The following is a 15,704-nucleotide window of genomic DNA, read 5'->3' on the forward strand; positions in this document are numbered from 1 at the left end:
TCCCGCGCGGCCTCGGCAGACATGTTGTGAGGCGGCGGCGGCGGCGGCGGCGGCGGCGGCGGCGGCGCGGGTGCCCGAAGGATGGTTTGGCCGAGGCGGCGGCAACCGCTGCTGGTGGCGGCGGCCGCGGGGGCTCCGGCTCTGTAGAGCCGGGCCTGCTGGGTGTCCGCCCGGTACTGCGGCCGGGCGGGGACTGCTGGGTCTTGCGAGCCGTTTAGGTCCGGTTAGACGACAGCGACAGTCCGTCTGAGGCGGTACGAGTGAGGTTCTCCGGCCCCTCGGACGTCCAGCCGTGGGAGTGGTGTCCCCAGAGCCCTCAGCACCCTGACCTTCCCTTCAGACTCGCACTAGAATTCCCCACACAGTGGGTATTCTTGGCCCTCGAACCCGCTCCTTCCTCGTTTCTACACCCTCTTAATTCTGAGCTTCCCCGACCCGGTCATCCCTGTCCGAGGGCAGCCTTTTGAGAAATCTCCGTGGAGTGGTGGTGGACCAGAGTCGAGAGTTTAAAAGTTGGAGCTTGAAAGACAGGAAGGTACGATGGCTTCCTCGTCTGGCAACGATGATGATCTCACTATTCCCAGAGCTGCTATAAATAAGATGATCAAAGAGACCCTCCCTAACGTCCGGGTGGCCAACGATGCCCGAGAGCTGGTAGTGAACTGCTGCACTGAATTCATTCACCTTATATCTTCTGAAGCCAATGAGATTTGCAACAAGTCGGAAAAGAAGACAATTTCACCAGAGCATGTCATACAAGGTAAGTCATTTGTGTGGGACTTTGCTTAAATGAAAGTCCAGGGGCGCAGTCTTACTAATAGCATAACCACTTAGTGTCACAGAGCCCTTATTCCATTTCACTACTAAGTAGTGCTAATGAAAAAGTCACAAAGGGCTGGAGAGATGGCTCTGGTTAAGAGCACTGGCTGTTCTTCCAAAGGACCTGGGTTCAATTCCCAGCACCCACATGGCAGCTCACAGCTGTCTGTAACTCCAAGATCTGACACCCTCACACAGACGTACATACAGGCAAAACACCAATGCACACAAAATAAAAATAAGTAAATTATAAAAAAGAAAGAAAAAGTCACAAAGGCATAGGAGACAGTTTGTACCTTAAGAAAATACCTATGTAGCATTCTTTGGACATTTTTCATTTTTCATCCAGCTAATGCAAATAAGGAAAGCAAACATTAGGCTCAACAAACATCCTCAACTAGTATGGTTTGCAGTCAGGTCTTAAAGCAACAAGAATTGACACCCGAGAAAGTAACCTAAAAGTTCTCTCTTGGAAAGTTAAATTTTAGACAGAACTTCAAGCATGAGTTGAGTCAGAGAGTACCTCATCCTCACCTGACCCTTTTTACCAGTGTAGAGGAAAAGACTAATTTTGAACACACGAATAGAAAAAACTTTTGGGCTGTGGATGTAGTTCAGTGGTGCATCATTTACCTAGCATGCATAGGTCCTGGGTTTGATTACCAGCACTGAATTAAAAAAAAAAAAAAAAAAGTATTAACATGAGTGTGTCCAATGTTGTAAAGTTTATTGCTTTCCAAAAAGGGTATTTTTGGCCGGGCGTTGGTGGCGCACGCCTTTAATCCCAGCACTCGGGAGGCAGAGCCAGGCGGATCTCTGTGAGTTCGAGGCCAGCCTGGGCTACCAAGTGAGTTCCAGGAAAAGGCGCAAAGCTACACAGAGAAACCCTGTCTCGAAAAACCAAAAAAAAAAAAAAAAGGGTATTTTTGCTTTAAAAAAATGGTAAAGTGCCGGGTGGTGGTGGTGCACGCCTTTAATCCCAGCACTAGGGAGGCAGAGGCAGGCGGATCTTTGTGAGTTCGAGGCCAGCCTGGTCTACAGAGCAAGATCCAGGAAAGGCGCAAAGCTACACAGAGAAACCCTGTCTCAAAGTACAAAACAAAAAAAGTGCTAAAATAATCATCACCAGGTTCCCAAAGCACTCCTGTAAGAAAAAGCCAAGTGCCACATTTTTCTTTTTGACTCCAACTTTTGATTGTTTTGTTCTTTGAAAATGTTTAAAAGCTTGTACAAGTTATGCAAAAGGTGACGCCAACACCCCCCCCACTCCACAAGTACTGGGCCTTGCTTGAACCTAGGGCCTGACACATGCTAGCAAATACTCTCTCCTTTCTCTGTGCTTTTCCCATTAGATGTGTATGTATATTTAAGGTTTTATTAAAAAGCACTTCTAAAAGTTTCAACAATTTCTTCCTTATCTTGGAAAAGATTTGCAGTAGGAATTTGGGAGACTTGATGGTTACAGGGAAGGGAGACAAAAGTACTTTTGGCAATTTTGGGAGAAATGCTTTCTGTGGCTTTTCATGAACTCTTAAGAGAAAGTTGCATTCAGTTTGAGGCAATAACTTCTATTTTGTAATAATCTAGTGAAATTAAAACAATTTCTTGATTACTTTTGAAGTTAAACATTTAATCATACCATGTATGATTGCCTTTTTATAATTTAACTTTTAAAATTTTACTTTTCAGCTGGGGTGGCGCACGCCTTTAATCCCAGCACTCGGGGGGCAGAGGCAAGTGGATCTCTGTGAGTTTGAGGCCAGCCTGGGCTACAGAGTGAGTTCCAGGACAGGCTCCAAAGCTACACAGAGAAACCCTGTCTCGAAAAACCAAAAAAAAAATTTTTTTTTACTTTTCTGTTAAGGTCAAATGGAGAACACATCTGTTCAGATTGGCCATATCCATTTTCCACTGTCAGGATTGACAAAAAGATCAAGTGATTCATTTTTGAGCTTTTATCCTGTGCTGAAGGTAGTTTTAAAGTACACCCTGCTGTACTAAGGGTGTCTCTTAAGGCTGAGTATTTAGCATGCCAGAAGTTAATCCCAGTAGAGAGTAGAGCCATGGTATATATATCTCACACACACACACACACACACACACACAGACTGTATATATATATATATATATATATATATATATATATATATATATATACACATAGCTATGTTAATATAAATAATTATGTTACATACATATGTGCTCTGCTATTTCAATACATAGTAGACAACCCCTAAGAATAAAGCAACATTTTTTTTTGTTGTTGTTGTTGTTGTTTTTCAGGGTTAGGAGAAGCAGGATGCTAACAGGATCTTACTGTGTAGCCCAGCCTGGTCCTCTTCCCTCAGTCTCTTGAATGCTGGGATTATGGGCATTCTGTAATCCCCATTCCCTGCTGTTTGTTTGGTTCTTTTTTATGTGTGTTAAACTTAAGGCCTTCTATGTGCTAGGCAAACTTGTACGACAGGGCTGTATTCTCAGACATCTACTTGGTTCTTGACTCTGGTTCTTTGTTTTGTTTTTTTTTTCCTATTGGTTTGGTTTGCTGAGTATTAAGAAAAATGGAAGCCAGGTTGTCTGTTTTTATTTTTACGTTGTGTATTTGATTGTTGTCCTAAGTCTTTGAGAAGATTTTCTAACAAATAGCTAAAATTCGCCAGGCGATGGTGTCGGACACCTTTAATCCCAGCACTCGGGAGGCAGAGCCAGGTGGATCTCTGTGAGTTGGAGGCCAGCCTAGACTACCAAGTGAGTTCCAGGAAAGGCGCAAAGCTACACAGAGAAACCCTGCCTCGAAAAACCAAAAAAAAAAGCTAAAATTCCCTTTGACTCTTCTTAAAGGAAAAGAAAAAACACTTTTGTCAAGCGTTAGCACTTTAATGAAAACTGTAGAGGATTTCAGTAGGATCTGCCTTAAACATTTGTTTGTACCACAAAAGTGATGATTGTTTCAAAAATCTAATAACACACTGTCTTGGGGGAAGGGTCATTTTTTTTTCTAGGATATATTTAGAGTTCTGATTGACATGATGATTGAATAAAAATGCAGCTGTAGCAAGCAGTGTGCTAAATGGTTCACTTTTGGAATATGCTAACTTAGTTCAATGCATGACTCAGAAAGTTACAGTGAAAGACTGTTTTCTGTGATGATGGCAATCTACTGATGTTAAAAACTGTGAATTGACCTGTTGGTACTCATAAATGTACCTTTTTCCTGTAATGTTGCCATTAAGTATGTAAGAGGGGCTGGAGAGATGGCTCAGCGGTTAAGAGCACTGACTTGCTCTTCCAGAAGACCTGGGTTCAATTCCCAGCACCCACGTGGTGGCTTACAACTGTCTGTAACTCTAGTTCTAGGGAACCCCACACCCTGATACAGACATACATTCAGGTAAAACACCAAAGCAACCAGATGGTGGTGGCTTATGTCTTGATGCAGGCAGATCTCTGTGAAGTCAGCCTGATCTACAGAGTCCTAGGCCAGCCAGGACTACACAAAGAAGCCCTATCTCCAAAAAAAAAAAAAAAAAAAAAAAAAAAAAAGTATATAAGAATATCTATAAATATCTATAGTTTTGCTCCAATTAGTGTAAATTTTATACATTTGTAATTTCATATGTAATTGCTTTAAGGGTTTGTTTGTTTGTTTTCTTGAGCCAGGATTTCTCAGTATAGACTGGGCTGGCCTTGAACTCAGATGAGCATGCCTCTGCCTCCCTAGCACTGGGATTAAAGGCGTGCACCACTGCACAGCAGAGAAATTTTTCTTTTTTTTAAAGGTACATGTTTTAGGTGTTTGAAGTGTATCCTTACTGAGGAACTCTGAGAAGCTGGTAAAATTATGATAGATACAACCTTTTCAGATTGCTTTTCTGAGAGATGCAGAAGTAGGTAAGTTCTAAGCCAGCCACCTAGTAAGACCTGGTTTCAAAAAAAAAGTTTTTCTGTCAGCATTGATTATTTAAAAACAGAAGATATATACGTATGGAATAATAATATACAATTTTGTGGGTTTTTTTAACTTTCTCTCTCTCTCTCTCTCTCTCTCTCTCTCTCTCTCTCATATATACAGAGAAAAGTAACTGAAAGTAGTCAAAGTTAGATAAAGTTACTGAGGATATTCTGCCAATGAGTTTCAAGTTGTTGCATTTTCTTTTTAATATCAGTCCATCCTATACTGGTAAATACATAAAAATATCTCATATATACAGAGAGAGAGAGAGAGAGAGAGAGAGAGAGAGAGAGAGAAATTTGTTTATTTTTATTTTATGTGCACTGGTGTTTTGCCTGCAGGTCTGTCTGTGTGAGGATGTCAGATCCCCTGAAACTGGAGTAACAGACAGTTGTGAGCTGCCATGTGGGTGCTGGGACTTGAACCTTGGGTCCTCTGGAAGAACAGCCAGTACTCTTAACCACTGAGCCATCTCTCCAGCCCCTGTTTTTTGTTAATATACATTTTAAAAAGGTTTTCATGGTGAAGTTTGGGTTTGTAGTAATAAAGTTAATTAACTACACCTCACTTCAGGCCATTTCACCTCGTTGCTACCTAGCTTTATCTTAATAGAGCAAATTAAATATTCTGAGGCACTTTTGTAAAGTGTGGATAAGAATTGAAATAATTTTATTACCAAATAAATATATAAATATATAAAGTACCATAATTTAGTTAAATCTTTTTTTGTTGTTGTTGTTTTAAGTAGACTTGGTATTAAAAATCACAGGTACATGAATAGAGAGTTTTTATCTATTGCCAATAGTCTTTTATTTCATTACTGGTTTTTGTGAACACATATTCCTAAATGAGTTCTAATATGTTCTGTTGCCTTATGGGATGACAAACAACACTTGATTATAGATATAATTCACAAGTATTGAAAATCAGATAGGGTTTAAGAATTTTATAAACTATGCTACAATAAAGCTAATGTGGAGGCCTTTTATCTTAGCATTTAGGAGAATTGGTTTGAGTTTGTAGCCAGCTTGAGCTACATAGTAGTACCAGGCTAGCCTGGGATGGAGTGTGAGACTGTCTCAAAAAAACAAAACAAGCTGGATGTGGTGATGCAAGCCTTTAATCTGTAGCACTCGGGAGGCAAAAGCAGGTAGATCTCTGGGAGTTCAAGGCCAATCTGGTCAACAAAGCGAGGTCCAGGACAGCCAGGGCTGTCTCGAAAAACCAAAAGAAAATAAAAATAAAACCAAAATCTATTATTGTTTAACTTTACAACATGATGGCATTTACAAAGCTCAAATAAAAAATTTTAATTATATCATTCTTTTGCATTTTTAACCTGTGCTACATTATGAGAAAAGTAACTGAAAGTAGTCAAAGTTAAAGTTAGATAAAGTTACTGAGGATATTCTGCCAATGAGTTTCAAGTTGTTTGCATTGGAGAGGTATTTCCTTTTTAATATCAGTCCATCCTATACTGGTAAATACATTAAAATAGATCACTGAAAACAAAATTTAAAAATTCATAAATTAAACCTTCAATTTTTGTTTTAGATCAAACAGGTATAAAATACTCTTATCATTGCTGTTAAAGATTCTTAAATGCTTACTTTGAAATTCTATTTTTTAAAATATTTATTTATTTTTATACGTATGGATGTATTTCTTGCCAGTATGACTGTGCACTATGCATGTGCAGTACCCACAAAGGAGGATATTAGATCCTCTAGGACTGGAGTTACAGATGGTTGAGAACCACCACGTGGGTGCTGGGAATTGAACTAGGTCTTTTGGAGGGACAGTCAGTGTTCTTAACTGCTGAGCCATCTCTCCAGCCCCCAGAATTTCCACTCTTAACTGTTACAAGCAACAACTATTATAACCACAACCTCTGGTACAAGTCCTTGGACCATACTTTGAGTAGCTTTGCTCTAAAGCCTAAATGTCAATGTATTTTGGAAAGTGAATGTGAATTTTGAAATCAGAGAAACAGTGATTGCAGAGAAATTGTAACATAGAATAAGAATGGTACATGCTGTGTTGCCTAAATAATACCAATATTTGAAATTTGCACTATAAACTATTTGTTTTTTACAGTAGGATTTTTTCTTTTCTGGATTTTATTCTTTTTCTCCCCCCCCCATTTTCTGTGTCTCTGTCTCTCTGTCTCTGTCTCTGTCTCTGTCTCTCTCTCTCTCTCTCTCTCTCTCTCTCTCTCTCTCTTTGTCTCTCTCTCTCTCTGTCTCTTTCCCTTTCTGTTTTTGGAGACAGAGTCTCACTGTATAGCCCTGGCTGGCCTGGAACTCACAGATCTGCCTGCCTCTATCTGCCTCAGCCTCTGCTTCCTGAGGGATGGGATTAAAGGTGTATACCACCATCCCTTTTATTATTTTTTTTATTTATTATTTTTCTAAAAATGATCTTTTTTTGGAAATGCTACTAAAGATTGAACCTAGGGCCTCATTCATGTTAGGCAAGTGCACTACATCCACAGCCCAAGGTTTTTGTTTTCCTTCTACTGTCTCACACTTGCTTACTGAATATTGCTAAGCATTTAGCATTGTGGTAGAAACTGGTTAGATTATAGAAATAAATGATACTCGGTTCCTGAAGTATTTCCTAGTTTTTTGGGAGTGCTGTACCATGGATGACATGGTTGTCACGGGTCTTCATGCCAGGCCAGTGAGGCAAGAATATTTTGACTTACACTGTCTTGCTGTATTTTAAGTGAAAAATGTCACATTCTTCCCTCCCACAAATAAGAAACTAGAAATTGCTGATTTGTGTGTTGTTGTTTTTAATCCAAAAATGTGTTTGTTGGGATGATTCCTTACTAATTCAGGTGCTTTTAGTGCTGCTACTTCCTGAAGTAGCATCTTTCTGTCATCCTTCTTTACTGCCTATAGGCTGACAGAGAGGACAGCGGAGCAGCCAGTACTCAAGAAACACTACTATTTATGCATGGCTAAAAAACGGGATTTTATAGCATTCTGGGCATTTCACATCTATGCAGTAGGAATTGGGGCTCTGCACCAGGTGCACTTTTTTTTTTTCTTTTTTTCTTTTTTTCTTTTATTTCCTCTTGTCTTCTAGAGAGGAATAAAGAAGATCCTTTGCCAGAAGCATGTTCTTGTAGGGAGGTTATCTCTGCTGGGAAAAGCTGATTTGTGTACTTTAAAGGGAGCTGTATATATTTTTTTCTTCTTGAATCTCAATAGCTGAGATGCCTACTTTAGCCTCCTGAGTATTGGGACAAGTGTGTTTGTTTGTTTTTTTTTTCCCCAGAGCTGAGGACCGAACCCAGGGTCTTGCGCTTGCTAGGCAAGCGCTCTACCACTGAGCTAAATCCCCAACCCAGGGACAGGTGTGTATTACCACTCTTTGTTGGTACACTGGAGGAAAGAAAAACTTACTCTTTCACCCTATCTTTCTGTAACGTAATATGTGTTCCTAGCCTACTTTTTTGTAATGGGACAAACTATGTTATTAACCAGTAAATTCCAAATGTTTCCCTTTTTTGTATTCTTTCTTTTTTTTTAAAGATTTATTATTTATTATATATGCAGTATTCTGCCTGCATATATACCTGCAAGCCAGAAGTGGGTGCCAGATCTCATTACAGATGGTTGTGAGCCATCATGTGGTTGCTGGGAATTGAACTCAGGACCTCCAGAAGAACAGCCAGTACTCTTAACCGCTGAGCCATCTCTCCAGCTCCCCTTTTTTTGTATTCTTTAAGAAACGGACAGACTTAATGATGCTTGATTTACTATGAGTGGCAAAGAAAGATATTTTTCTTACTCAAACCACATGTTCTTGTAAGAAATTTTAAAAGAGGGAAACATAAAGATTGTCTTGAAATGTTCCATTAGTTTTAACCAGTCTCTAGTCAAATATTAAGGAAGTAGATGAGTATGGGACTGGAGAGATTGCTTAGAGGTAAAGAGCATGGTGGTGTTCTTGCAGAAGGACCTGTATTCCTACACACCTATTAGGTGCTTCACAGCTACCTTTAACTCCATCTCCTAGGGAATGCTATACCCTCATCTCTGGCCTCTGTGGGCACTACACTCACGTGTACAAATCTCTCTCTCTCTCTCTCTCACGTGTACAAACTCTCTCTCTCTCTCTCTCTCTCTCTCTCTCTCTCTCTCTCTCTCTCTCTCTCGCATACACACAGTTAAAAACAAAAATAAAACTTAAAGAATAATGGTTGATAAAGATATTTGTCTTGGCCACCCAGGTAGTTGCTAAATAACTGTCTCCCAAGAGGAAACTAACACAAAAACAGATGTTACATAAGTGGAAAGCTATATTTTTTCATCTTTCATACTTTCATTTCTGTAGCACTAGAAAGTTTGGGCTTTGGCTCGTACATCAGTGAAGTAAAAGAAGTCTTACAAGAATGCAAAACAGTAGCACTAAAAAGAAGAAAGGCCAGTTCTCGCTTGGAAAACCTTGGCATTCCTGAAGAAGAATTACTGAGACAGCAACAGGAATTATTTGCAAAGGTAAGTAATGTTTTAAATTATTTCATTGGAAATTTACCAAAATCAAGGGTTTTATTGAAAATCACTTTATAAATCAACATACCTAGAGTATTCTTTCTCCAGCTCATTGCTTATTACAGAGTCTGATGTTTAGAACTTGGTCACTTTGACTCTGGTTCATGTAAATGATTGCAATAACCAGTTTCCTTTCTTTCATTCATTCATTCTTTCTTTTTGAGTGGAATACAAGGAAAATCTGATTAACATTTTTTGTGTAGCAAGGTATTGATCTATAGCCCAAGCTGGTTTTAAATTTATAGTCTTCCTGTCTCAGTCCCCCAAGTACCAAGATAATAGGAATTGTACCACCAAATGTCATTGTATTTGAACCTTAAACATTATTAGGCACAAGATACAGTGCTGTTTAATAAGAAGGGCTAGAAAGAGTTCTGGTTAAGAATGCATACTACTTGGGGCTGAAGAGATGGCAGTGGTTAAGATCACTGGCAGCTCTTCCAGAGATCCTGAGTTCAATTCCCAGCAACCACGTGGTGGCTCATAGCCATCTATAATAGGATCTGATGCTCTCTTCTTACATGCAGGTGTACATGCAGATGGAGCATTATAGACATAAAAATAAATAAATTTTAAAAAAAGAATGCATACTACTCTTTCTGAGTTCAGTTCCCAGCACTCACGTTGGGAGGCTCCAAGGAGATCCAACACCTTTGGCCTTTGAGGGCACCAGTACTCATATGCACATATCCCCTACAGACACATACATAATTAAAATAATAAAATAAATCTTAAAAAATAAACTAATAAGAAAAACATTTTCCAATATTTATTGAGTTCTAAACATTGGTTAATGATATTACCAAGCAATTTGTATATATTAGTTCATTTAATCCTCATAAGAATCTATGAGGATTATATAACATGGGTTAGCGAGATGGCTCAGCAGGTAAAGGTACTTGCTTGCTTATTTCTGGACTTTTCCATTTAATATTTGGTTGATTCCAGGTAACAGAAATCATAAAAAATGAAACTATATATGGGGAGATCCTTGTACTGTGTACAGATTTACAAAGTACATCTGCTTTACTATCTGAAGTCCTCATTGGATTCTACTACCAATAGAGGCTAGTGTAAGCAAATAGGCCTTGCTTCTCTTCTTTCCTCTTCCAGTTCCTTTGACCAATCCAGGAACAGTTATTTATGTATTAGGTCGTTTGAGACACGATTTCACTTGTAGCCTAGGCTGCCTCTGTCTTCCAGTGCTGGGATTATAAGTGTGTGCCACCACACCCAGTTTGTCTTGTAGTAGGAACTGAATCCAATATGCATTTTCTTTGTTACAGAACCAGCCTGAACCTGTACCCTTCTTGGGTGTAGGTCCCCACAGGTGAGGTCTCCGTGCTTTCATGCTTTAGCAGATATACCTGTTCTTTGGAGATCTGAGTTCAGTTCTACTTGATTGTTCCTCCAGACATAAGTTTTAAATGTTCTTTCCTCTTCTTTTATTCCCGGATTAGATTGTCGACTGCTGCTTGTAGCTGTCAGTGTCTTAGTGTTCTTTGCTTTTTCAGTTCTTTTGCTGTTAGCAGTTTTATGTTTGGTTAACAATCTTTTTTTTCTTGTTTAAATAAAGAAAGACAATGAAATGTAAAAAGTATAGCATACATTTGAGAAACATTTTATGTTCTAGGTTTCTTTTGAAGCATGAATTATAATAGGAACTCAGAAGAAAATATCAGGGTAGCTGTTGCATTCACTATGGTATTTTTCCCTAACTGTACTGGAGACCTTTTAAGCCACAAAGTATGTTTATAAGAAAATTATAATTGAAGGGACAGGAAAGAAAAACAGTAAAGAGAGCCAAAGAACAACTAATGTGATTCCCGCCCCCCACCCCCATCAACCTTTTCTTTGTTTGTTTTTGTAGCCCTGGCTGTCCTGGAACTCATTTTGTAGACCAGGCTGGCCTTGAACTCAGATTTGCTGCCTCTGCCTCCCAAGTGCTAGGACTAAAGGTGTGTGCTACCACCATCACCACCTGGCTCTATCAACCTTTTTAAGTGTATATATCACATGTGTACATTGCCTGCAGAGGCCAGAAGAGGATGTTGGATCCCATGGAACTGGAGTTAACAGATAGCTGTGATCTGCCATGTGGGTGCTAAGAATCAAAACCAGATCCTCTGGAAAAGCAGCCAGTGCTTTTAACTGCTGAGCCATCTCCAGTCCCTCTATTAACCTTTTCAATTTCTTTAGTTGAACTAAAAATATTAAGAGTTCTTGTTTTCTTGATATGTCATAATTACATAGTACTTGGAAAATATCTACATTTGATAAGTCTGTTAGTTTAATTTACACTTAACCAAAATGTGTACGCTTGCGTGTATGTTTTTAATTCATAGGCTAGACAGCAACAAGCAGAATTGGCCCAACAGGAATGGCTTCACATGCAGCAAGCCGCCCAGCAAGCCCAGCTTGCTGCAGCCTCAGCGACCGCATCCAATCAGGCAGGGTCTTCTCAAGATGAAGAAGATGATGATGATATCTGAAATTCACCATCTCAGCTTTTGTTTCCTCTATAAGAAAACAATGAAAGAAATGCTTATCTGTAATTGTGTATGCATCTTGGTGGACTTACCATTGGTATTCTAGAGACATCTGCTGTCAGGTTTCAACTACTGTGCTATATATGTAAAACTGTCTCTTTGAACTATTGTAAATTTAAGGTTCAGTATAAGATCAACTTTGAATTTGTAATGGTGTTTCTGGAATCTAAGAGCAGTGTGAATCCTTTATTTGGTCAATAAACAGTATTACAGAAAACTTCAGGTTTATAAAAATACAGTGAAATTTATACAGCTCTCTTAATCTGTATTTGCATTTTCTCTGCCCTTTTAACTGAACTAAAATTAGAATTTTATATTGAGATGGGGCATGGTATGATGCAGAATACATTGAATCAGGTTGGCGAAAAAAGTTCAGTTCTATATAGTGTCTAAATTTTTTTTGTCTTTTAAAGTGAATATATATATTCAGGCAACAATTATATATGCTCAGATAAATATACTTGCTGAGAGAAAAACTCAAAACATTCAAAAACTAGGAAGGAATTGTATTCACTAGTAGTTGTATAAATTTGGTGAGTTATGTTTTTTGATTTCGTTACTGTTTTGTGTAGCAGTAAAGACTAGTTTTATTATAGTATAATTTATCCTGACCTACACTATGCCATTTCATAGACTGGCTAATCTTGAAGATTGTCATGATTCTTACTATTTCACTCCAGCTCAGTAATTGTTCATAGTATTACTTGCATAGTTCGTTCCTGTTTATGTCACTTGAGTATATAGGTGGGATTGTGAGACAGTTGCTTGGGTCCCGCTGGTTTAACTGAGGCTCATGGATATTCAGACCTTTACTGGGGAAATAAATGAAAGCTAATAAACATGTTTGTTCTGAAAGAGGGCTTTAAAAATATTATTTAACATGTAGTTTACTTATTGTTTGGTTTTAGCATAGCATTTACATTTTCTTGACTAGGTGGCCTAAAGAGTCCAGTGCTAACTTTTGATATGGCATCGTTGTCCCCATCATCATAATTGATAGCTTTAAAAGTTTTGAGTTTGATTAAAAAGTGTCATAACTGACCAGCCCTATATGAAGTGTTAAGTTTCTTATTAAAAGGGAGCAGCTTTAATTTGGTTTCAGTGAATAAAGTGTGGTAATGTTTGTGAGAAGGATCCAGTGTCTTTGGAGAAATGGTGTATTGCTTGTATTTTGGAAACAGAAAAATGCCACCTAAGGTAATAGCAAGTCATTAAATTCCTACGTCAGTTGCCAAGTTATTTAAATTTCTGTATTCACCAAACTCCAGAAGAGACTCTAACTGCCAGGATTTTAATTTTAATTGGAGAACTAAGTAAAGTTTATAAGTATTAGATTTCTTAATATTCATATTTTGCAGTTTTAGAAAAAGGGATATATTGTTATGCATTTATCAGATACATATACTTCCCCAGTATAACAGAAAAGGTAGTAAAAAGGGTAGTAATTTTGCTGAATGCTTTATGCTGAAGTTATTTCGAGGTATTTCATGGATATGCCCATGAAGTGTTTGGAAAAAATAGAAGGAATCGTTTTTTCAAAAAGGTTAAGTACCAAAGGTAGGTAGTTTAGTCTACAAAAATAAGTTAGTCACTGTTGGCTTTTCTGATTTGTACTGTAACATTCTTTTACTTTGTTTTAAGTGTATGTTTCTCAAGTAAACAATTTAGATATTTTTCCATACCTTTTTCTTTCTGATGCAGACTTCAGGTTAATTAATATTTGACTGCATCTGATAATGTATTATATGTTTGAAGCCTAGTGACTTTTCATTTTGATGTTCTTGTGATTTCATATGCTGTATTCTTCAAGCAATAAAATTCTGATGTGTTTTATAAATTGTTTTTGTATTTAATGATTATAGTGCAATTTCTGTTACCATTTTCACTACTTTTGAGAATGGTAAGTACAGAAGACACTGGTTATTTGGTATGTAGTACCCCCTTTCTCATTAGTTTACTGCTATTTCAGAAAACAGTTTTACTTTTTGTAATGTCCAATTATGGGCACAACAAAGTTCATTAAGCAGTAACTTGTTTTTAGCATTTAAAAGTCACAATTATTTGTTGCCTTAGTCATTAGAATGGTTTAATCTTAGAAAAACAAAATCTCTAATTTTTGAGAAATAAAGTTATTTACTAAATATTTTCCAACTTGCCAGTGTTGTACGTGTGTCCCATCACATATAGCCAAAAGGGGACCTATTTTTAAAACTATGTATACCATATGTGCAGGAGAGGGCACAGATTAAAGTTTTGCAAACTAAACATAGTCCTCAGATAAAAACATAGGACATCATGAATATCTTTAAAAGTCCTTGTTCATCTCTCTCTCTCTCTCTCTCTCTCTCTCTCTCTCTCTCTCTCTCTCTCTCTCTCTCTCTCTCTCCCTCTCTCTCTCCCCCTCTCCCCCCACCCCCCCCACCCCGTGTGGATGCTGGGAATCAAATCCAGGTCCTCTGAGAGAGCAGCCAGTGCTCCTAACTGAGGAGCCGCTTTTCCAGCCCTACAACTTTCTTTTTCTTTTCTTTTTAGACATGGTCTCACTATATACCCCAGGATGGACTTGCACTTACAAGACATCAATTTCCATCTTCCTTGAAACTGCTAGGATTAAGGTCATGCACCACCCTGCCTGGCTCTTAACAGTCCTCTCTTTTCAGAGCTATAAATTGTTTTTGCCTTGAAAAAATTTTGAGGTGAATGCAGCCATATATAATCACTCTTTTTTTAATTTTCCTTTTTGTGAATGTTGCCTTTTATCTGTAATGAGGACTTAGTGACTTAAAACAACAGATTTGTTCTCTTACAATCCTACAGATCTGAATTCCCAGTTTCATTAGTTCAAAATCAAGGTATCAGCAGGACTGGTTCCTTCTGCAGGTAGGTGATGGGAGAATTTGTTTTGATGCCTTTTCACCTTCTACTAACTTCCTTATTCTTTATTAATGGCCCTTTCTTCCATGTCCAAAGCCTGTTTTTGTCACCATACCTGTTCTCTTTTATAGTCAGGTCTTCCTCTACCTCTGTATATTCCAAAATGATTAAAAAAGATCCTTAATTATATATGCAAAGTCTTTTCCCAGATATAGTGATATTCAAGGTTGTAGAGATTAGGACCTGGGATATCCTTGTTCAACTTCTCAAAGTTAAAATTCACCCATATTGTTGTATGTTGTTTCATATAGTATTTATCCACTTTTTAAAGAATTTGTTCTTTTACCATTAATGGGCATTTGAGGAATTTCTACTTCTAGACTATTTAAAAAAATAGTGCTATGGAGAACATTCTTGTCTTTTGGTGAATGTATGCATACACTTCCATTGAATATGTACCTAGGAATGGAAATGCTGAATCACAACTTGTACATATTTCAGTTTAATATATATTATCATATAGTTTGCAGAGTGCTTATAGTTAGGTACCATTTTAATGTGTACCTTAGTGACTAATTACCCTATAATAGTTTAGCAGCCTGAGAGTATTTCTCAGAACACCTAAATTATTAATAAATGAATTCTACTTCTAAAGTTAGTTAATTTAGTTAATGAAGTTTGTTAATTTAACATCATATAAGAGGAAAATAAAAGCAAAAATGAGCTGGAGAGGTAGCTCAGCACTTAAGTGCCCTAACTGCTTTTGCAGAAAACCTCAGTTTGTTCCCAGCACTCACATTGTATCTCACAACCATAATTAACTACTGTTCAGGGGACCTGATGTCCTGACCTCCTTGGGCATCTGGTATGCCCGTGGTGCACATACATACATGCAGACAAAACATTAATACACATAAAAATAAACTGAACACATCTTTAAAAAAG

The 15,704-nt window shown here is 38.0% G+C and overlaps 1 protein-coding gene across 1 annotated transcript; it reads left to right on the forward strand.

The window, feature by feature from the left end:
* The first annotated feature begins 44 nt into the window (after positions 1-44).
* Positions 45-13,722, forward strand: Dr1 (down-regulator of transcription 1). Its single transcript, XM_059274942.1, has 3 exons — positions 45-760; positions 9,119-9,282; positions 11,682-13,722. The coding sequence occupies exons 1-3, from the start codon at positions 541-543 to the stop codon at positions 11,826-11,828; spliced, it is 531 nt and encodes a 176-aa protein (XP_059130925.1). The 5' UTR covers positions 45-540; the 3' UTR covers positions 11,829-13,722.
* The last annotated feature ends 1,982 nt before the right edge of the window (positions 13,723-15,704 follow it).

The sequence above is a fragment of the Peromyscus eremicus genome, chromosome 10 (assembly GCF_949786415.1).
Source record: "Peromyscus eremicus chromosome 10, PerEre_H2_v1, whole genome shotgun sequence".
Taxonomy (NCBI): domain Eukaryota; kingdom Metazoa; phylum Chordata; class Mammalia; order Rodentia; family Cricetidae; genus Peromyscus; species Peromyscus eremicus.

What these genes read in the sequence shown, in the direction of transcription:
- Dr1 (XM_059274942.1), top strand. Translation starts at nt 541, where the DNA reads ATGGCTTCCTCGTCTGGCAACGATGATGATCTCACTATTCCCAGAGCT. An exon ending in ACCAGAGCATGTCATACAAG is followed by an intron (nt 761 to 9,118) that starts GTAAGTCATTTG and finishes TCATTTCTGTAG; the next exon opens with CACTAGAAAGTTTGGGCTTT. An exon ending in AACAGGAATTATTTGCAAAG is followed by an intron (nt 9,283 to 11,681) that starts GTAAGTAATGTT and finishes TTTAATTCATAG; the next exon opens with GCTAGACAGCAACAAGCAGA.